We start from the raw sequence: 23,783 nt of genomic DNA on the forward strand, positions 1-23,783 counted from the left end.
TATTTAATTTGCAAAGAGATAAATAATGACATAGAATATGTGGCTGTAAATAAATCTCCTCAAACCATATTATTTAAATTGACATAAATATTGAAATTCACACTCTGTCATGAATTTTTTAAATGCCCTGGAAAATCTGGTAAATATAATTTGCATTTTTGAGCTTAAAACACACTAAAAGAAAAAGTATGTATCACATATGGGGAAAAAATTATTGGCTTAAAATAATCTTTTAGATCCAAAGCATGTTTAATTTTTACCAAAAATGAATACTATTGTAAGTATTATTATATTTAAGTTTGTGCATAATTGTAAAAATAGCAAAGTCTTTTTAGCTTTTATTTTTTTATTTTTTTAAAGATTTTATTTATTTATTTGACAGAGAGAGATCACAAGTAGATAGAGAGGCAGGCAGAGAGAGAGAGAGGGACGCAGGCTCCCCGCTGAGCAGAGAGCCCGATGCGGGACTCGATCCCAGGACCCTGAGATCATGACCTGAGCCAAGGGCAGCGGCTCAACCCACTGAGCCACCCAGGCGCCCCTGTCTTTTTAGCTTTTAGTGCCTACTGAGCACTGTTCGAAGTTCTTCAAGTGTATTAATTCATTTAATTTCATAACAGTTCTGTGAGGTGGATATTGTGATCATTTTCTGTGTTTTACAGATGAGGAACTCCAAAAATCAAAAAGTTTAAGTTACACACTCTGTGTTATACAGATCATACACGTGAGTGTGGTGATCTGAACTCAGGCAGTCTGAATCCAGAATCCAACGTATCCATAACGGAGCACGACACATGCGGTGTCTGTGTGTGTTATGTCCACACTCATAACAAGTGAAATGCCTTTGACATTTTAAGAGGGTAAAATATCAGTATTAGGACAGGTCTTAGCAGGTGAAGTGAGTTATCGGGGTCACAACATTAATGAATGATAGTTTTGACAGTAGATTATGGTTCTCATTCTATCACTCCTAGAACTAAGTCATTTTAATGTTCAATTTTAATCCTTTAGAAATCAGTTATTTATTAAATAAATTATCACTGTTTGGGAAAAATCTGTATTGGCATTTATTTTGTAACTGATTATTTCTGCCATCTAATAGATTTAATTTTTCCTTTTATATTAGGGAAAACTTCATGAGAAACTGCAAATCATGAGAGTGGTTGCAGGGCTAAGAAATGTCCATGGCCTAATGAAAATGCCTTTTTACTTCCAAAAAGATGATCCCAGAAGAAACCGAAGTCAATTTAATTGATTTTATCTCATTACTAAACTTTACATGGAAAGAACTATATATTTGCATTTCGAATCTTAATCCTTATAAATTTATGCCACCCTCATTATCTGGCTTAATATTTAGCCACTCATAGCCACTTCATAAATCATCATGAGATAAAAAGATTGATGTCATATAGGATCAAGGCATTTGGAGTCAAAAGGACTCGGAGGTCCTGAGCTCACAATTTGATTCCAGGCAAATCTGCTTTATGTTCGTGTGCCTTAGTTTTCTCAAATATAAAATGGGCTTGAAGTGAAGATCCACAAAAATGATGTACGTGAAAAACCTGTGCAAACTTGAAATTGCTTTAGAACATGTTAACCTATGTTCTTCTTTGGAATGTTCTGTAGGACTGTGGCATCAAAAAGAATGAATACCATTAACAAATCATCAATTTCCCTTCCCTTATGTCTGTTTAACTTCTGGGCTCTCTCCCCACGTTCTTCCCTAGCTTTTGTGAATATGTACTATTTGGCACTTGATGAAATTTTGAATTTCATCCCTTCCAAGGCACGTTTCTTGGTCTTCACTACGATCTGTTTGTGAGAGGAGAAGCCCCTGCTACAAATCTCCAGCAGTCAGATTTAGAATAAAGTTGGGACTGTATAGCTCCTGCCAGGAAATATTGTCAGTCAATCTAGGAGTTGTTAATAATAGTGAGTGGATTTTTAATGGACTAATTTCTTTGAACCAGTTAAAATATTTTCAACCAGTGAACCATTTCCCAAACAATCAAACATACTGATTTTTCTCATATATACCCTCTAGTTGCCCACTATTTCAGCCATAAAAATCAGATTACCATTAAAAGAAATGATCGGGCCTTTCTAAATCTTACTTTTAAAACCAAATAGCTGTATTCATTTATTCATTTACCAAATGCTCTGTCACCTTTGAGAAAGTGGAATTGGACTTTTTTTTTTAAAGTGTTGCTGTTGTTAAAATGATACTGAATGTTAAATAATGTGTTTGTTTTTCAGTTGTTGTAAGTCTAAAGAGATTTTTTGAATACTTCAATTATAAAAACATTTAAAACATACAAACTTGTGCAATTTTTATTTTAATGAAGATGAGAAGTTCATTAAAGAAGATAAATATTTCATTAGATGTTAAATAAAACAAAGAGATTTTTTGGCTTCTCTCAGCACAAAATTCCTTTGAAAGATTAATTAATACATGCAAATTATGCAAATTAGACCCATGCAAATATTTTATGAAGACAATTAAGGGAACCATTAATTACTGCTTTTTTTGCTTCAGTGAGATTCATTCATTTAATTTTAATTTCACTTTAACTGTTTTGATGTATAATCTTGCAGCTAAGAACTTTATCTTTCCTGGCGGGTCACTTAAACTTATAAATTTCATCAAGTGAGTGCACAGAAATCTGTAAAGATATTCTCTAGACTATGTTTAGTATCAAGAGAAATTTCTGACACAATGCACTCCCAGAAACAGGGAAACTGGAAGGGAATGTGAGCTCATTCTTGGACAAGGTTCAACTGCTGGAAAAGCAATTAATTTGCTTTGGCTGTGCTAATATAGGGGAATTAGAAAGTGTGACACAAGACAAATAGAAATAATTAGTTCTCCAAAATGATGTTCTCATTAATATGGTTCGAACAGTCGAAATAAAAAACATTATTGTGGCATGCCTGCATTCTGTCCCTAACCATGGGAGGTGGAATAATGCACCATAAGCATTTTTACATTTATAGTCTAAATGATGATGTCTTATTTTCTTAAAGAAGAATTTATAGCAAAGGGTGTTATATAACTTGAATGTCGATATATATACATGCTATCAAAATTGATGGCATGCTTCTCATCACCAGGTGTTTATGTACCAATTTTTTTTTAATTTTGTGCACACAAATCCTGTAATTTATCGAATAGACCTTAAAGTGGGGATTCTTTTTTTGTAATTTAAATATATTCAGTTAACCTTTATAACTCCTAGAGTATAAATAACATTTTTCAGAAAACAAAAATCTATTTCTGTTTTGTCTCAAAGAAATTACTGTGAATATTAAAGGTTCTCTTAGATGACTAAGTTACTTTCACTGTCTAAGAGTGGATACAAAAAGAGGAAGCAGGCCATATGAAAATGAACCACTGGAGTTCTAATCTATATTTCAAAATGGCAACCCTCTTCAGCTTTGGTAGGCATTACATACAGTTTCTATTGCAACAATCTTAAGTGAGCAAGTTAAATGGATATAATGGTCGTCAATTTTTTCTTTTGATAATAAAGGTAAGAAGATTCAAAGCAAAAACTTATTTTAAATAAATTTTTCTTAAAACTAAAGATGAGAATATACTATCTAAATAAGAAATTAATGGAATGTATTGATCACAATGAAAAACCAATTTCTTCAACTCTCTGATATTCATAATAGTAAAAAGTATCATTAATAAAAAATATATAATATTAAAATGACAGAGGCTTATTTTTCTACCCATCCTCTGACCTTTCTCTCAGTCCTATAGCCATTCACTGTTAGTACAGAACTATGAAAAGCTCTAAGTGGACACATACTGTCATTGACATTTTTGAGTTTAAAAATTTTTTTTAAAGGGGCACCTGGGTGGCTCAGTGGGTTAAAGCCTCTGCCTTCAGCTCAGGTCATGATCCCAGGGTCCTGGGATGGAGCCCCACATCAGGCTCTCTGCTTGGCAGGGAGCCTGCTTCCCTTCCTCTCTCTCTGCCTGCCTCTCTGCCTACTTGTGATCTCTTTCTGTCAAGTAAATAAATAAAATCTTTAAAAAAAATTTTTTTTAAACCCCATAGATCTTAAAATTAAATTTTCTTTCTTAAAAAGGTAATTTCATTTCATTCATCCTGAGATTCCTAAATTCCCTAAATTTCTATTGCATACTTACACTGTCCACACAGATGTATGTTACGCCTTCTAAATTAGGATCATCTGTGAATTTCATTGATACACTCTGTTTAACCACTGTTCCATATCACTAATTATGATGTTAAATCAAAATGGATCTAGCATTGATCTTTCAGGCCCCCTGCTAATACCTTTCCCAATTTCCATTTATCACTGTTCTTTGATTACGGTCTTCAGACAGTATTCAAGCGAAGCCACAAACACATTTATGAAAAAGCCAATTTAATTCAGTTGTATCTATGCTAACAAAACACTGTATTTTCTATAAATTGGTCTCTGTCAATATTTAATCATAATTTTGTTGTACAATGTCCTTTTTACCCTCTCTAAATCTCCAATTCTAATTAATTATTCCTGATATTCCCTATATCCTCTGAATTGTCATAGAAGCTACCACCTATTATATTGCATTTACTAAGGAAAATGATGTCAACTACATTACAAACCAAGCCCAATCATTTTGCCTTAATTTAATCTGCATAATGTTTGGGCAATGGAGTAAGAATTGAAATGACAGGACAAAACCTTGTGTTATGTCACAGCTGAACACGAACATAATAATGAGAATCATGCTTTTTCCCCATCAGAACCGAGAGTTTAGTAGGTTAGGTCTATGGAAATAATACACCGAAAATAATTTTTTATAAGTAATAACTATAACGAACTATATCTTATTACTATTTTCAGCAACTTCATACTTAACTGCCTGCTATGTCTCATTTCATGTATAATGAGTTTAAATTATGAAGGAACCATTTCCAACATAAACCTTATAAAAGGCCTTCAGCATTTGGTGTTTAAACACAGCCACCAATGTTCAAAAACAAGATTTCCTTTATTATGTATTTCTTAAAAGAATAATATATGAAATTATAAGAAAACATTATTCTAAAATTTTATAAAATATCCAATTCATGAGTGTCTCTGAGACTTTCTATTTAATAATAATAACTCTGTATAGTTAAATGAGTAGTTAACAATGACCTATGATAACTATGGAACAATAGCTTGTTTATTGGCTACAGGCTGCAATCAATATCATCTTTTGTTCAACTTAATCAATGCTGTCTCAAATTGACTAGCTGCATTGAAATGCTGCCAAACACCAGAAAGCAGTGCCAAGAGACTAGAAGTAAATTTATTATTGTTTTGTGTTGTTCATAGTAATATAATTATAATATTTATTTTTTTAAGATCAAGAAAAAGAATTTGAGGTGATCCTGATGGTAATTACATTATTTGTAAGTGACTCAACAATAGTTAAATATACAGTGCAAGCAGTCTGGAAACCAGTTTTGATCAACCTTCTCATTTTTTCCTTTTGTCTTTCTTTCCATAAAACCCTCCCCCTTCCCTCTTTTAAGCTAAATAAAAAATCTTCAAATATGAAAAGTTAGGTCCATATTTGTATGTACAAATCCTGTTTGTTTCCAACATTCTTATAAATTTCTACAAACACTTTACTAGGGGACTAAATCAACATGATGTTATAAAGACCAATTTTCTGAAAAAAGAAAAGTAAATTATCTATCAGAGTAATAATAGCTTCAGCGTTTATCAGTTGCTAGGCACTGTAAATATGTTAACTCATAATAATAAAATGAAATATTAATAGCTAAAACTTAACTGTATGCATACTATTGTCTAGTAGATGTTGAGTGCCTTACATGGATTAATTTATTTAATCCTTCTAACAACTCTCTAAGGTTAAGCAATTACTAAAGGGAAAAAAAATAGTGGAACAAAGATTTGAATCTAGACCTGACTCCTAGCTTTCTTAATTGCTAGTTCTGTAGCTGTGCCTAAAAAAACCCCACTTCTACATTAAACATAAGGGTCTTTTTTTGAATATTAGAAATGCGCATAAGACAATTATATGAAATTACATTTAAACAATCCTTTCAAAAAGGTTTTAGAAGTGATAAGTTTAAGTAAGTTTCAAGTTAAGGCCATTACAGGGTAAAAATCTTGGAATATCATTTAGTAACTCTGTTAAACACATACTACAGAAGAAATCAAGAGGCTCTCTAAACGTCTTATATTAAGCCACAATTAGATTTTTGTCTGATTTCAAATTTATCTTAAGCTCATTGCATGGTAAGTGGTAGGGATGTGGTTAAATCTTTTATCTAAATATGATTAATTTCTTAGTATCTTTTATTGGTCCTTTGTTTTCTTCACTAAAGAGTGAGTTTTCCCCAGTATGTCTGGAAGTGTCTATAAACATGGTATAGGCATAATGATGAATTGAAAAGTAAAAAGCTGGAAAGGAAACCTTTTTTTTTTTTTTCAATTATATACCATTCTCTAGTACCTGTCAGTAGACTGCTTTGAACTTCTTAAGTCATTAACAATGTGCTAGCTGTTCAAACTGGGTGATGGGCATGGAAGTAGTTATTTTAGAAGAGATAGAAGTCTAGACAGAAACGCATGGAGGATAGAACAAGAACTTTGGAGTCATAAATATGGATTCAAATGTCTGTGACCCCACTAACTCGGAGTGTAAATGTGAGAATATTAATTAGCCACTCTGAACTTTAGTTATCTCACCTTTAAATTAGAATACATACATATAGGAAAGGCTCAAAAAATAACAGTTTCCAAACCACCTCACTACTTTAATAAGCAAATAGTCACCGTCAATTGGATGATATTCCTAAGTCTAAATGGAAGAAATTTGTGTTACTGGGAAATTCAATGCATGCTAAAACATTAGAGTCAATAAAAAATTCTGATAAATGATATAAATTCCACTCATAAGAATGATATGCATGATGATGCTTTGGAACTGTAAGTGACTAAACAAATAATCACATATTTTAAAAGAGCAAGAAGAGCACATTTTAACAATCCTAATCTTAAAATAGTCAGGAAGAAAATAAGGGAATGTGAAAAGCAACTGAACTAAATTCCATTCCCAACTCTGGTTAACTCATGATATAACCTTTAACAAGTCATGTTTCTTCCCGAAGTCTCACTTTCCTTGTTTGCAAAATGAAGAGATTTAATTGATCTTTAAAGTCATTTCCTAGAGCTAAGGCAACGACATCATAAAAGCATACTTGGCATATCATCAGTGTTCAATAAATATCGTTGAAAAATAAACAATTTTTAAATTCAACATGTATCTTCAAATATCTAGGAAGCAGAAAGGAGATTTTTTTTTAATTGGAAAAAAGATTGTTAATGTGAAGGCAAGTCTTTTATGTCCTTTTATTGGAAGAATATTTTATTTTCTATGATCTGAGATCAGTCAAAAAAAGAATAAAAAGCCAAACAGTTTTGATTATGGCCATTGGATATAAATAAAAGAGATGTACTTTCAAGTGAGTCAAGATTTTGCAAGCATAACTTGCAGATATTCTAAGATGTCAGAGGAACTATGGTCCACATTCCCATTGATTCTACCAATTCTTTTTTGGTTTAAAAAGACAGGTTTTCTTAAAAAGAAGCCAAAGTTACTATTTGGAAAGTGAACTTTCTAACTCTTAAAATTGATAAAAGACATAGAAAAAACAGCACTAAACCATGATTGTCCTATGTTATAGTTTGTCAATATATTGATAACCTCAGTAATTTATAAAGAAGATTTAGTCATATAAAATTATAAGCAATTAAAAAAGAAGTATAAGGTTAATGTATATTAAACAACAGATGAAAGTATTATTTAAGAAATGTGACCATAGCATGTTAAATTAAATATATATTTAAAATGGAAAAAAGTGAGTGTAAGTGCATATTTACAGAATCCAAATCTTACGTCAAATGTACAAACAAAAAAGTAACATTATGCACACGTACAAAAAGCCTAAACACATATTGTTAATGCAGCAATCAGATAAATGAAAATTAATGCTACCCAAATTTGTAATTCTGACTTTCTGAGGTAAAATTACATTATCCTTCACTTTCTTACATCTGTCTCTCCAACCAAAGTCTGAGAAATGTCAGAACAATGAGGACCCTTGGCATTCACAAAATCAATCAGGTCCTAAGTCACCTTCTTTCACAGTGTAGCAAACATTCAGCAGTGTAAATGGGGCACAAACACCTGACACATTCAGACATATGTGTCAAACCTACACGTCACAGTAGTGACCAAAATAGACATGGTTCGCACCCTCTCAGCTACCTTCCAGAGAGAGGAAGAAGGAACTACAAATGCCCAGCAGGAGACTGTGGAGAAGTGAGAGATATGGTAAGAACCTCCAGAGGCTGAATTAGACCCAGGGGGCAGGGAGGTCCCGCAGGGGTGGGGGTGGAGTTTCAAGGAAGCATTCCTGGAAGCAGTAACTTCTAAAAATGAGATTTCAACATTGGGTAAGTAAAGACAAGGAGGAAGGCATTATGTCCCTGATAGGTGGAGGAAGATGTGGGGTTTTCAAGAAATCAAAAAAAGATGAGAGGATTCCAGGACAAGGGGAAGAGCTGTAACTGACTGTAGAGGATGAGGGAGGGAAGTGTGTGCTCTGCTCTTCCTTAGTATAGATTGAGGATGCCGGACTGGGCAGATAACAGTTCCACAGGGAAGGAACACTGGATGAAGAAAGGTTTGCTGGGAGTGAACGATCCTTTTGGTTTTGTGCACTGGACCTTGCAGTATCTGTGAGACAGCCAAATAAAAGTTGGATATAACCTGCACCTCTTAAGAAATGTCTGAATGGTCTGGAGAGAAATGTATATTTTTTAATTGTCAAAGCATATAAGCTAAATAAACCATCTAAGTGGGTGCCATTGCCAGGGAGAGATTAAAAGAAATTAGAACGTAGCTCCAGAAAGTCATCGTATTATAGATTTGGCTGCAGATAGTGTGGGGATGGGCATTCATATGTGTGGGGGCAGAAAGGGTTTTGGAGGCTATTTATTAACTAGTCCAAAGCAGTGTCCAACGCTTTATTTATATTTATTTATTTATATGAACTCAGTCTACTCTGCATATTCAAAAGATCTTACAAAAACTTTAAAGTAAGATAAAATTTTCCAACACAAATCATGCCATATAAATCTGCAAGATTCAAGGCATGAGAGTTAATCACCATATAATTCAGCTCCTGAAACAGGTTGGTTTTTTTTTTTAATTTTTTGATGTTTATTCTCTATCCATAATATCGCCACAAAACTCATGAATTTTTGAGTTAGCTACTAGAAGTATCAACAATTGAAGAATTTATCCCTATGTAGGATGAGCTGATTTACTTTACTTATCACAAGTAAGTAATTATTTAGGGCCTCTTTGCTCAGGAATATTTTCTAAACTGCTGTCTGGTTCCCTCCTCCCCTCCTCTATAGTTTTACAGAAACGGTGGTATTAAATACCAATGAGGCAATGTTTAGTCTAACTAACCTGAGGTGCTTATTTGGGGGTAATTACCTGGCACTTGAGCAGTATTTAAGTGCCCAACTGCTAGTGACTAACTCTTGGGCCAAGCATGGCATTTATTTATTGCCAGAATGTTAAAAATAAATAAATACATGACAAGCATAGAGAAACGTGGGTTTCCTTTGTTTTTCCTAAGTAAGTTCAGTTTATTTTGGAACACAGAATAATTTCACTTATGGTTGGACCGGGAGCAAGAAAGAATATAGAGTATCATAACACCTAGGCTTGGGGACACCAAAACGGAGAAAGCAAAGGGAGGAACAGGCCATGTTTGTGTTATTCTTACTGTGACGCGGCAGGTGCTCATGGCTCCCAAATGCATGACATAGACCATTTCACAAATTAACGATGAGTTCCGGTTCTTTCTTCTTTGCCTTTCCCATTGTTGTGCTTTAACTAGGAACTTAACGAACTAGTTTTTTATCTTTGATTTCTTGTGTTCACAGCTAATTTTTGTTCTGTTGGCTTCAAAATGTATTCATTTAGACTAAGGTTTGAAAAAAAAAAGGCTCAGAGGGCTAAAAGAACTTATTTAGTGATGTCAGAGTAGCAAAAGATGATCTCTTGGGTCTGCCTGGTATTTTAAAAGTCTTGGGTGGTTCAACTCCTGGTAAAATACCTTTTTAGCAACTAAAATATAAAAATACAGATTCATCCGTATTTTTTATTACATTTGAGAAAAAATCATATTACCTAATTGAAACCATGAACATGAGTTAGGGGTTTTACTGAAAACTAATTGTGCAGTTTGAAGTATACAAGAAGTAGAGTATTGCTAATTGTTCACATTAGAATTAAGGAACGTATTTTTAATTGACTGGCTGAACAAATGAATTCAATGATTAAGATTTTATATTACAGCTACAGCAAAGCATTAAATAACTCCATAATCATTTATATTTGGCTTTAAATCACTATGTATAACTATTCTTCAAATGTTTTATTGCCTTAATTATAAAGTTGTTTGGGTGGGTTTTCTTTGTTACCCAACCGAGAACATTTTGGATAGCAAAAGGAAGGCGATTTATGATTTAAAATTTTACTTGGAATAAGCAAATCACAATAGAAAAGAGAGTTGTCAAAACTTCAACCTGATACAGCAAGAGTTTATGCATATTAATGTATATATTTGAATATATGTGAATTTTACAAATTCAAATTAAAATAACCCTAGCCATATTGATGACCAAAATTTTACTGATAGCAAATTCCTGGAATAAACATTATGCCAATTGTGCAAGGTGTTTAATCATTGACTAATCACTTCTTAACACTGAAAACAAATCTTTCATTAATATGCAGGAATGTATTGACTATAATTTTTCTTGGATTGATTTGACAACCCTGAGGATTCTGTAGATAACAGATAATTTTTAGATCACATCTACCTGGAGACTCATGGGCTTTTTTAGACCTCCTTTGGCCACTAGCTAAGTTAATACATGAGGGGTCCCTGAACACACAACTCAGGGCTGATATTTATATTGACCTGATTGAGGTTATCATCCCTGATAAAGAGGACCGGCTTTGCTATTACTCATTTGTTAACATGTGTATGCAACTTTTAAAAGAGACGCAACAGAAATCTTATGATTTTAATAAGATTATACATGCACACAGACATATAATTTTGCTAATATCCATAATACTCTGGAAAAAAAAGTCTTTTCTACATCTACAATTGCATTAATCTTGTATATACAAGAAGATATCTCATAATAACATATGGTTTGAGCCTCAGGATTTAAAAAATAATTATCATGGTTTTAGGTAAAATAAATATAGGCAAAAATGTTCAGGAATGTTCCTGCAAGTTTCTGATTTTTACTTATTGGATATTTGATCCTTTACAAAAGTATATTTCCTTTACACTAAACCAAAGATGACACTTTCAGAGCTGATTAAGTAGCACAATTAATGTCAAACAATATCCCCAAAATGATTGAGCTTAAAATGCAAAATAAAAGCAATTGGGAGGATTATAGCAGTTAATCATTTTAGGCTTCCCTTTGAAGAACCATCTTCATTTAAAATAGAAAAAAAATGCTCTTTTTACTGTTTAGTATTCATGTTGTTAGACTGAGTTTATTGCCTAGAATAGATGTTAGACTAAATGTTACCTTCAGATTTTGTTCTTTCCTAATAGTATGGTCTCAGCAATATACATATTTAGCTCTTCTGAGTGTTTAATACAACTCCCTTTAGTATTCTATATATGATTTCACTCAGCAGATTTGTGTTATTAAAATGTATATAATGGCATAGAGAACATTCAGAAAATCCACAGAGGACTAAACAATCTTATTTATTGTTAACATTCAACCAGTCTGTTTTGCATGTACCTTGCAGTATTTGTCACAAAAATGAGAAGGAGAAATTTTCAAATTTAAGAACTACCTCTTTGATTAACCCATGCTTTTATTCAGATGGTATAGAACTTATAAACCCTTCCTGCTTTGAGACTGGGCTTCAAGCATTCAATAAAGCACATTTACTGTGTCCAAGATTAAATCATACATTGTTTAAAATTAATTATTCCTTTTTAATTGCATTGTATAAACAGAAATGACCCGTTAATTTAAAGAAAATCTATCAGCACAAAATGAATTCACTCATATAAACAAGCAAGATGAACTTGACCTTGTTTGAACTTGTTTTGATGTGGCCCAGATGGTAGGCTACATGCTTGAATAGCAGGCTAAAGCTGAGGAAAAACTCATATAGCAAGATCTAGATTTATAGCCTTTTGCAAATTCCTACCTTGTATTGTCCTTTCAGCATCTGTTCGGCTGCCGCTGCGGTCAGCTTCTATCTCTGGGGTCAGAGAATCTAAAAGCACAGAAAGGTAAGAGTGACACATATTTCATTTGATGCTATTGTCCTTTAAAAAAAAGAGCAACCTGTTACTTGGGTGCTGTATTAAAATTACATAAATCTTTGTCATCTTGTAAAGGCTGAACAAAGACTAGAACCATAAGAATTATCAAAATATTTGGAGAGATCAATAAGTAACGTAAAATTGTTCATGACATGGGATGGGGTTGGGACGTTCTCCGAGTAATATTTTATCCTATTTTGGTAGAGACAGACTTAGCTACACAGGAAAGCAATGTCAGGTTCCAGATAACGGAGTTAAGTAGTAACAGGCGGGCAAAGACATCTGTGGAATCAAGCATTGCCCAACATGGGGGATGACTGCCCACCAGGCTTTCTGCTAGGAGCACAGTTGAATGAGTCACTAGATAGTAGATACACAGATATATCTATACATATATCTTGACAAACTCAGGTTGAAATTGTCTTTTTAGTGCTAATAAGTGAATGTTAGTTAGCCATGCATAAAGATGGCCCCTCTTACCATTTAAGACCCTGAGACTATCCGTAGAAGCTGCCTGTTTTAGTGTTTGTTCTGCTTGCTCACGCCGCTTTGTCTCAAATTCCAGGGCTTCCTGTAATTTTCTCTTTGCCTTCTTCTCCTTCTTTAGCCTCTTTTGAACTATGGCTAGAAAAGAGAGTTAGTATATTATATTTTAAAAAGTTTTTGCCATGTTCCAACTTACCAATGCTTACAAATGATCTATTTTTTTAATAATATTTTTTTTTCCTTTTCTCCCCTGATGGACAGAGTCTACCTATGCAGAGGAAGTTCAAAAAATCCCACCGTTACCTAAAATAAACCCCAGTAAAATATTCAAGGAGGCCAATTTTTACTTAACCTTGAACTATCTTATTACAAAGATGCCTTTAATTGTCAAATGAGAGACTGATTTAAGGGGAAATTAATTTTAGTAAATATTTATATACACTGATAAAGAAGCCTGATTAAATGAATTTTGTGGATTAGTCTCTGCCCTTGAATCAGAATAGTGCAGAGTAGTTAGAATAATACCAACCTTTATAAGTGTGCCTTCTATCTTCTAATGAAGCACCAATTTTGAATAGTAAATGGAGCATTTCCCCTGTTTTACAAAATAGTTATACCATTTGGGTTTTTAAGAATTTTTTCTTGAAATTAAAAAAAATGTAATAAATATTATTGTTTATAAGAGGCAAATATTCTTAATTATTAACATAGGAGTTGTCTTTTGAGGGGAACAAAGCTAATGTAATTTGCTCAGAGACATCAATAATTTCTTCAAAGCAAATATATATGTGCTATAATATATTTCAAGAAAATTATGTTTTACTCTGCTGAAGTCTGATAGAGTATGAAACCTTATTGATAATAATGTGCTACTGCTGGCAATAATGTGGGGGTGATATACAAAACCAGATTATGACACAAAAACTTAATTATTATACATTTTCTCCTACTTGACAATTTAAGTATTTGTATACAATAAGTAATCAATAAATAGTAACAAATAAATCTGTTCAAATATATGTTAACTATACTTTCACTATGATGATGATTTTAGTTTTCACAATGTATGTGAGGTAACCAGTCAGCCTAAGGGGAGCACACAAATGTTTTTCTTTGGAATCTTCTTTTTCCTGGTTGATAAACATTGCGGATGTGAACGCAAATATGACAGAATCAGTGAGAGAATATCCTTTTGGTAGATTAGTCATAGGGAATAGTCATTCCAAGTTTACTATTTGATTTCTTACTAAAGATGAAAGAATAACAACGTTTTTATTTAATGCAATATTTAGTCAAAATATAAAATAAGATCATAAAGGTTCAAGTAAGAATTTGTTTTAATTTCTAATCTTCATATGTCCCGTTTTATAATGATTAATACTATTAAGGTGGCAGACCATTAACTTGTTGAGTTTATTGCTGCTGGTAACATATATTAATAGAGACTTTTTTAAGTCAAAATACATGTTGGCTACAGTCTTATAATAAAAATAAAACTGGTTTTGAGTAAATGTTAATTCCTTTACTTAGTAGAGTGAAAATCGTATGCTTATCTTAACAAAAATCATTTGCTTACTGTATCGCTTTCCAAAGATAATTGTTTATAAGTCTCTTAAAAAAAAAGAAAAAGCAGTAATTTCTGAATTACTTATTTGAATTGTGTACTTCCACGGGACTAAAATCTCAATACCCAGCATCTTGCCATTGAGTGCTTATTGTTTCCTCTTCCGTGATTGAATCGAATAGTACTGTCATGTTCTCTCTTCAGGGTAGTACACTGCTTCAATGGACACATTTATAATAGATAATTATTGATAGCTATTACCTTTAATTTATTGTTCACAATTAATTAAATGGGAGGTGCATGATGTGATCTGTGAAGTGTTTTGCCCTCTAGTGGTAAAAGAAAAAAACAACATAAGTCTTCTAAATGATTCAAACCAATAAAATTCTAAAGTTCTCTCAAGCAACCAAGAATTACTTTATGAATTTAAGTGTCTACCTTTAAGTCTTGTTAGAAAGAAGAAAAGAAAAGAAAAAAGACTACTTCTCCAGGTGAGAACAAGATCAAGACATGGCTGTCTCATGAAAGATGGTTCTATATAATGAACCCTTTGACCAATCTTCATTACCCACAAAGAACACATCCCATTATTAATGTTTATCTTGTTTTCATTACTTTAGTACCTAAATCTATGGGAAACCACATTATCTAGATGAGTGCTATACAAGGGTGATGATGGTTTTCCCAAATCAGCCTCATTCCAGGAACCCACTAGCTATTGTTTTATAAAAACTAATATAAAAACCTACCAAATCTTGCTGGTTTGAAAAACAAAACAGGAACAATGATTTTCAAATGATGGTATCAAACATATAAAAAGAGAACATGTGGAATATTTTTATTGGATACTTATTAAATGTGGGAATAGGTGCTTCTCCTTAGAATACTTAGAACCGTATAGTTGAGGCAATGGGAAAGTTGGTTTTAAAGAAAATACTTTTAATCTCATACATAATATTAACACACAAATATGAATGACCTTCAAAGTTATCTATACATGCACTGTAAAGTGTGTTAGAAGAAGCAGTTCATAGATTGGTAATATCATTATTTTTACCCAATAAAAATTCATACTGGTTTCTACACTAATGTGTACTTGACCTTGTTGGATGAAAATGAGGCATTCAGAAAGAAAATTATACAAACACTCAACTTTGGTCATTTTTTCAGATATTCATCAGTCTTCAATTTCAGTTGATAAATATCTTACTAAATCTGCTTCGCTTGAATAATCAGTATTTTCTATGTTAGCTTTTTGACTTTAACTCTTAAGTTTTTCAAAGGCAATTGTGAATGAATATAAAATTTTTTCTCATGGCTCTCATCAGAGCTCACTCTTATCTTAAAATTATTTGTTAAGCTCTATGAGCAATAAAAATTATGTGATTAATGATATAACAGATATATTTCAATTCCCTGAGGTATGAATAGAAGAGAAACTCTTCTATACTCTGGAGATGAAAAAGCACAATGAGCCCAGGATTCAAATCCTGCTGCAAACCTCGGCTATAAGTAAATTAACAAAAAAAAACCTGTAGTCTCATAGTAAATCACAAAACATAGAGTACTGTTCTGTTAAATATTTTATATCAAGTATTAGGCTTATTTGGAAATTCAGAAATACCTCTATTCTTTTGTTCCATAGCCAACTGCTTCTCGAGTGTTTCCCTCAGTTCTCTTTCCCTTAAAAAATCCATCTTCAGCTCTGTTTTTTCCAGTTGGACTTGTTTTTCTTGAGCTCTGGCATTATCTATGGCAACTTTCAAGAGCCCCTGTACAGAGAAGGCATTCAGAATTGTAATATTTTGGTGCAAAGCACATTTCATTCATTACTTAAAAACATTTTTTAAAAGAACCAACTTATCAAATTCTTTCATTCTTGTATATTCTCTCCGTATTCACTAGGACAAGGACTTCAACCAAAGCACAAAATTTCTAAATCTAATTAAACTCTTGTAGGAAGACAGATGTTTTTGCCAGGCAGGTTCAATAGCTTCTAATTAAAATATCTAGATCTAAAGCTAAATGAGGGCAGCACATAAGCATGCTTAAAAATAAGAACCGGGAAAAAAAAAAAAAAAAAGAACTGAGAAGAAAATTCTACTGAAGCTCTTACATAAGTGATAATCTGATATGGTTTATATAATCCCAAATGATCCTGGCAAGACCCATCTATCTCTTGGAGCTCAGTCTCCAACCAGTCCCTACTGAGACCATACTGGACCCAATGCTCATCTTTCCATTTCTCAAGAAAATCGGCTTCTGCACCAGAGATTTTCTCTTTCCATTCTCCTGAATGCTTTTCCTCCCAGTTTTTGTGTGGCTCATGCCCTCACTTCATTTCACCTTTGTTCAGTCACCACTTAACAAAGGTCTTTTCTGGTGTACCTGGGTGGCTCAGTCGGTTGAGTGTCTACCTCAGGCTAGGGTCATGATCCTGGGGTCCTGGGATCGAGCCCCATGTCGGGCTCCCTGCTCAGCGGGGGAGTCTGCTTCTTCCTCTGCCCTGTTTGTGTGTTCTCTCTTTCACTCACTCTCTCAGATAAATAAATAAAATCTTAAAAAAAAAAAAAGAAAATTCTTTTTTTACCACCCTGTCTGGAATAGCCTCCTGTTATTCCCTGCTTAGAATTCTTCCTATCATTTATTATCGTCTAATATTGTCATTCATGTATTCATGTGTTTTTTTATCACTTTATGCAGGGTTTTCTGCACTAAATGTAAACTCTCTGAGGCAGGGACATTTTCTCTCATATGGTCCTTTGTCCCGTGGAGTCCAGAGAGTGCCTACATATAGTAAATTCTAAAAATTTGTTGACTAAAAATTATAGTACTGGTATATTTTTCTTGAGGTATATAATATATGCAAGGGATCCCAAACCTAGTGTGTTAATAGTGCATTATTTTTAAAAAGTAATTTAAAATGGTTATAATAAATTGAGAATAACTTTTAGGGGATTATTTGACAGTATATCTCAAGAGTATATGGTAAAAGTAAAGTTTATTTATACAACACATAATAGAATCTCTTGTATAAGAGGTATACATGTACGTTGATTTACTCTTTGCTAATCAAAGAATTTTGTAATATTCTGAGATTCTTGAAAACAAGATTATAAGAACATGTATAACACAGAACAAATATCCTGCACATGCTTTCTCCTAAAATCCTTTAGAAAATCATTAGTAAAAATTAGAGCTAAAATTTCTATCCTTATCAACTCAGCAATACAAAATACCTTTTTGAAGTAGGAGATATTTTGCCTTATCTGTGAACATCAGAGACTAAAATTTTCTTTCTTTCTTTGTCTCTTTCTTTCTTTCTCCCTTTCTTTCTTTCTTAAAGATTTTATTTATTTGAGAGAGAAAGCACAAGCAGGGGAGAGACCCAGGAAGAGGCCCAGGGTAAGGGAGAGAGAATCTCAAGCAGACTCCACACTGAGAGCAGATCATGAACTGAACTGAAATCAAAAGTCAGATGCTTAATAGACTGAGCCACCCAGGTGCCCCACGGAGACTAAAATTTTCAACTGAAATTATGAATGAAATGGAAGTGGGGCCATTTATAGATAGACTCTAGGATACGACCCCTCTTGCAGGAGACATCATAAGCAGTCTGAACTGGGAATTTCTACCCTGGCTTTGTTAGCCCAACAGAGGTGTCCCTTTAGATCGGCTCACCTATGTAACATTATCATAAGCCATTTAATCTCTTTTCAAGCACATATAAATTATTTCATGTTTGTTATACCTGACCCTGAACTTCCTGGTATAATTCTTGTGATATGAAATGAGCTGGAGGGTTTCTACATGGCTGTTTGCCCCTCCCTACTCTTTTGTTTTTAACAATAAAACATAGCTGCTAAGGAAACTGCCATCTTAACTCAATTCAGCAACATTCCTGTGTATGTTTCTTCTTCATCAGGAACAAACAATTAGTAACAAATGAAAGAGATCATTACATCAAGTGCCCTTTTAGATCACCCCAATTAAAACTTTAGTTTAGCTGTATTTTAATTCTAAGATACCAAATTCTAATTTTCTGCTCTGATTGCTCTTGTTGACTTATCTTTGAAAGATGTACTCTCTGTGCAATGTCTAGAGATTATTTAGCAAGATGCCAATGTTGGCACCACTTCATGTGTTGATTGGTTGTATTATCAGTAGCTGTTTAAAATAAATTACTATTAAACTATTATTGTCCTTGGCTGACAAAACACAATATTTTGGTGTTCTTTAAATATGAAACAATCATTATGAATAAACATGTTGAATAATGTTAAACTGCATCTCTAATTTGTGTAATTTTACATTAATATTTGTTGTAACGTATGAAGTTGCTAAGAGCATTTATGTTTACTGTTTCCTTTTGTTACAGTTGCTGCTAATGTCCCTAATGGTAATACATTACCTATTCCTGCTGATTATGTCTGAAAAATACTAGCTTTAAGATCCAATACCCTCCAGGGACTCCTTATAAGCTATATAAAATTAAGTTTCATTTTTAGACTTTAAATCAGTGCATATCAGTAGGAGTCCAGTGTGAACAAAAATCTGCACTAGAGCCAAACTGATACATATGCAAAAATATGTTATTGCCCGTGACAGCTTTGCTGCAAAAATACAGAAAAACCGATTAAATTTCAGTGCAGCAGGGGGCTGGGAAAAGCAAGAGCAAGGAGTGTTCAAAACGTCCACAAATCATTAGGACACCATTTTAACCATCAGTGATAATAGTACTTTCAGATTTGTGTAACTTCTGTAAATTTTCCAGGTAGATCATATGCAAAGGTCACACTAAATGCTGAGTCTCATGTGGACATGCAGTATTGAGCAAAATTCTGCGATGACAATTGTGTGATGATGAATTACAGCAAAAGACACAAGGTTTAAAACATGAATTTTTCTCTAGGGGGAGGTCAGTTATGATGTTCGACAATGACAATTCCTAAGACATGCATTTTAAGCTTACTCTGTGGCATAGCAATAAGAGACAATGGTTGGTTGGCCTCAAATTTCTCTCCCATAGGTGAGGCATAATTGTGGTCATATACACAAATGTTTTCATTTTCTAAAATGATCTACCTTGTAAATTAGATTATTTTAAGCATTTCCCAAAGAACGAATCTATACATATTTCTTTTCAGAAGGGCACTGTAATTGATTTCACAAGTTTTCAACTAACTTCTATAGCCTAGAAAGTGCAAATATCTTCTTGTATAACAGACATTAAAGTAATACTGAAACAAAGACTAACATTTCTTAATTTACTAGCTGGATCCTAGAGGAAAAGTTTACTTGGCCATGTTTGGATTTTATACAAAAACTTTTCAGAATCATATGGTAACTGAAGTTCTTTGAGTGTCACTGGAACTAATGTGACAAAATTCTGCTCAAGAATGTATTACTTCTAATGAGAGTAAATATCTGAGTTGAAGGGGATTTCAGTGATTTGCTCATTCCGATTAAAACCTTTGAAAGCTGAAAAAAAAATATGGTTCAGAAAGATCAGATGACTAGCTCAAAATCCCAAACTAGTAAATTGACTAAGCTTAGGTGAGAGTTCCCAAGCTTACTTATGTTTTTTCTTTTAATGTTTCTTTCCAGGATGAGAAGCAATGGTGTCCCTGAAAACCAGGAACTTTTGTAGAGAAACAAATGTACACTAGAGCAGCATCAATTAACGCATGTTCACGGGAGGCCTTATAACAAAAGATACAACGATTCTTAGTTTAATGCTATGACTCTTGTTCTCAAAAATCGGTCAATGATGGATACTCCCTCAAAAGCACTTCCAGGTATAAAACCCATCTTGTGATTCATATGATCATGTATGGTGATCATGTATGGCGATATAGCAACATGGGCTCTGTAATTATCCTGCCTATGTTTAAATCCAGACTCCACCACCATTGTATGACCTTGATCAAAAGACTTGTCTGCTTCCATTTGACTCATCTACATCATCATCAAAATGTAGATGATCATGAAATCTACTATATAGGACTATGAAGATGATACAATGTAATATTATATAGAATTAGCATAGAGATGGACTATGGATATTGTGGTTTATAATGAGAAACATATTTGGGGGAGTGCCTGGGTGGCTCAGGTGGTTAAGTGTCTACCGTCAACTCAGGTCATGATTCCAGGGTTCTGGGTTCCACACAGGCTCCTTGCTCAGAGGGGACTCTGCGTCTCCCTCTCTCTCTGCCCTCCCCCTACTTATGTGCTTGCTCTCTAGCTCTTGCTCTCTCCCAAATAAATATTTTTAAAAAAAGAAAGAAAGAAAGAAAGGAAGGAAGAAAGAAACATACATATTTGATCTTCATCCCAATCAGGCACAAAGATCCTACAATGGGTGGAATTTCCTAACCGATAAGAGTGAAAAGATGAAATGGCTATCTTTTGTTATGTTATAAACCCCACCCCAACTACACGTAAATTTATTTTAATATGGTGACTTTTGGAAAGCCCTAAGGATGGGGCTGGTTGTCAGGGAAACCAACTCTGTGATTGAAGGGTTGGAACTTTCACTCCCACTCCCCTGACCTCTGGGAGGACAGAGGGGTTGAGGTTGAATTAATCACCAACTATGGGTGGTTTAATCAATTATATCTAAATAATGAAACCTCTAGGAAAACTCAAAGGGGCAGAGTTCAAAGAGTTTCTGGTTTGGTCATCACGTGGAAGTACTGGGGAGGTTGTGTGCTGGGAGAAGACATGAGAGCTCTTCACCCCTTCCCACGTACCTTGCCGTATGCATACCTTCAATCTGACTGTTCCTGAATTCTATCTCTTGAAAATAAACTGGTAACCTAGCAAGCACAATGTTTTCCTGAGTTCTGTGAGCTGCTCTAATAAATTAACTGAACCCAAGGAGGGGGTGATGGGAACCTCTGATCAATAGCCAGTTGGTCAGGAGCACAGATTGCAACCTGGATTTGCAACTGGCATCTGACATTTGAGTAAGTGGCAATCTCGTAAGACTGAACTCATACCCTGTGAAAGCTGAGGCTATCTCCAGGTAGACAGTGTCAGAACTGAGTTAAATCATAGGGAATCCAGCCAGTGTTGCAGAATTGCTTGGTGTGGAAACAACTACCAGACATTTGGTGAGAAATGTAAGAAGGGAAGTGATGTTGCTGAAGTGAAGTGGTGTAAGAAGTGAAGTGATGTTCCTACTGAGAGCAAAAGACACACACAGGAGTACTTTTCCTATATAATGACAGAGGAAGATTGTTCCATAAATATTAGTTTTTACTATTATCATTATTATTGTTGTAATGGTATACAATATACATTAGTGAGTATGGTATATAATTCAGACTTTTAAAAGATTAATGCTATTCTCTTTACCAGAGTAAACTGTTTTCAGAATATTTCACTGACATATTTCACTGTTTGTTTGTTAATGAGCTCTTTTCACAAATTGGTAATGAGAAAAAAAAAGACAGAATATGTAAGTATGATTAAACATAAAAAGATATAATGTAACACCAATATATCTGATCTTAGTCTACCCATATTTTGAAGCCAATATCCTATTTTGTTGTTTATTTTTTTGAAAGTTTCCTCCTGAGTATTTTGTCTAACTCTGTTATAATTAAAATGATGTATGAAAAATGCAAATACAAAACTATTAACTTCTTTTAAATGTATAAAATATAATATCATTGGCCATAACATTGAAATGTCAAGATTGGAAGATGCATAATCCGAGTATTTTGGGTTTAACACTAAGTCAGATTCTTCTTCATTTTCTTTTGTCAAACACAGAAATTAGAGAATACTTCATAAGTACCATAGTTGTATAATTTGTATTTATTAGACCATAGTGATTCAATCTGTGACTTGCCATATAATGTGATTTTAACAATTCTTATCCTTTTAGGTCTTCCTTTATTTAGTTAGTTCCTCCAAAGAGACAAATCATAGTGAACCAAACTCTCATCATATACCCCCTACGGCATATGTGTTCAATGTTAACCTCATTTATAACTAATTTTTATATTCTCTGCCTTATTTTACCTTTCTTTTTTTATTTACCTATTCCTATTTTAATATTTGTAAGTCATTTTAATTAACTCTTATAAGACAAACAATGCAAATTATTTGTTCCCAATCCTGTGCACAAACAGATTGTAGCTCTGATTTACAGCATGAAAGCTCAGATCAAGAAAAGAGAGTAAAATCCTTCTTTAAGTGTGTTTGTTAATTGAGTAGTCAATGTTTGAAGGGGTCACATTCAGTAAATTGACACTAACCTCCCCTAAAATTTCACAAGGAGTTCTTCTCCATGGACATGTTTGAATAAGGAAGGCATAATAAAAGATTGCCCACATTGGGAAAAACAAAATTCCACATAAAACAAAATTTTAAAAAATCCTAAAAAGGAAAACCTGGAATGAATCCATATCACTCACTAAAGTGAATTTATTATACTGTAGATATATATTTAGTATGTATAGTATATATGGTATATTTAAAATACTAGTATGTAGTCTTTTTCTACAGGTCCTCCTTGAAAACAGAAAGAAAAAAACATTCATGAAATTTCAATTTTGATATGTCATGGCAGGGACATCTGTACCAATCATTATCAATTTTAAAATTGAGATTTATCAAATTATAGAATATCAGAAGATTAAATTATTTAATATTGGAAAAATAAACACTTAAACATGTTTTAAAGGGCTTTTGGTCATTAATTATAAGAAAAAAGAGACATCTAAACATTAAATTTAAATCTGACCCAATGTCTTTGATTTAATAAAATAGTAAGAATACATAATAAAGCTTTAATTCCATATATGGTATTGTATGATTTGAAACATGCAAACATTTTTAACTCAAATGTTTTTCATTGCCATCCTGATAAAATAGCACCAAAAGAAATATGGATCTTTAAATTTACTACACAAAAAGTATGTTACCATTTTGAAATAGAAAGCAGAGAACCCTGTTACATATAATGGAAATTGCAGAGGAAATTGAGGTAGGCAGAATGTAATTACTCAAATTGGAATTTGGGCAGCAAACACATTTATACTGTATGCCCAATAAGCCAGGGTCATGACTACTTAAATATTCTATACCATTCCTAGGATATTACTATAATTCAATAAATGTGGCAATAATAAAAAGAACTAGCATTCATAACCTTTTCAAAATGATATGATACCATTACTAAACATAAATCCCATATATATGTGTATGTGTATATATGTGTACATGTATATATGTGTACATGCGCATATGTATGCATTGTGTATATGTATGTATTCCTA

At 33.3% G+C, this 23,783-nt stretch overlaps 1 protein-coding gene across 1 annotated transcript in view; it reads right to left on the bottom strand.

Annotated features, from left to right (window-relative positions):
• The window catches only part of DACH1 (dachshund family transcription factor 1), a 428,800-nt gene that overhangs the window by 22,723 nt on the left and 382,294 nt on the right, over positions 1–23,783 (bottom strand). The window contains exons 8-10 of the mRNA XM_045978290.1: positions 16,115–16,262; positions 12,921–13,064; positions 12,323–12,391 (exon numbers count right to left, since the gene is read on the bottom strand). Of these exons, the coding sequence (XP_045834246.1) occupies positions 12,323–12,391; positions 12,921–13,064; positions 16,115–16,262 (361 nt within the window). The remainder of the gene's footprint in view (positions 1–12,322; positions 12,392–12,920; positions 13,065–16,114; positions 16,263–23,783) is intronic.

The sequence above is a fragment of the Meles meles genome, chromosome 14 (genome assembly GCF_922984935.1).
Source record: "Meles meles chromosome 14, mMelMel3.1 paternal haplotype, whole genome shotgun sequence".
In the NCBI taxonomy this organism is placed as follows: domain Eukaryota; kingdom Metazoa; phylum Chordata; class Mammalia; order Carnivora; family Mustelidae; genus Meles; species Meles meles.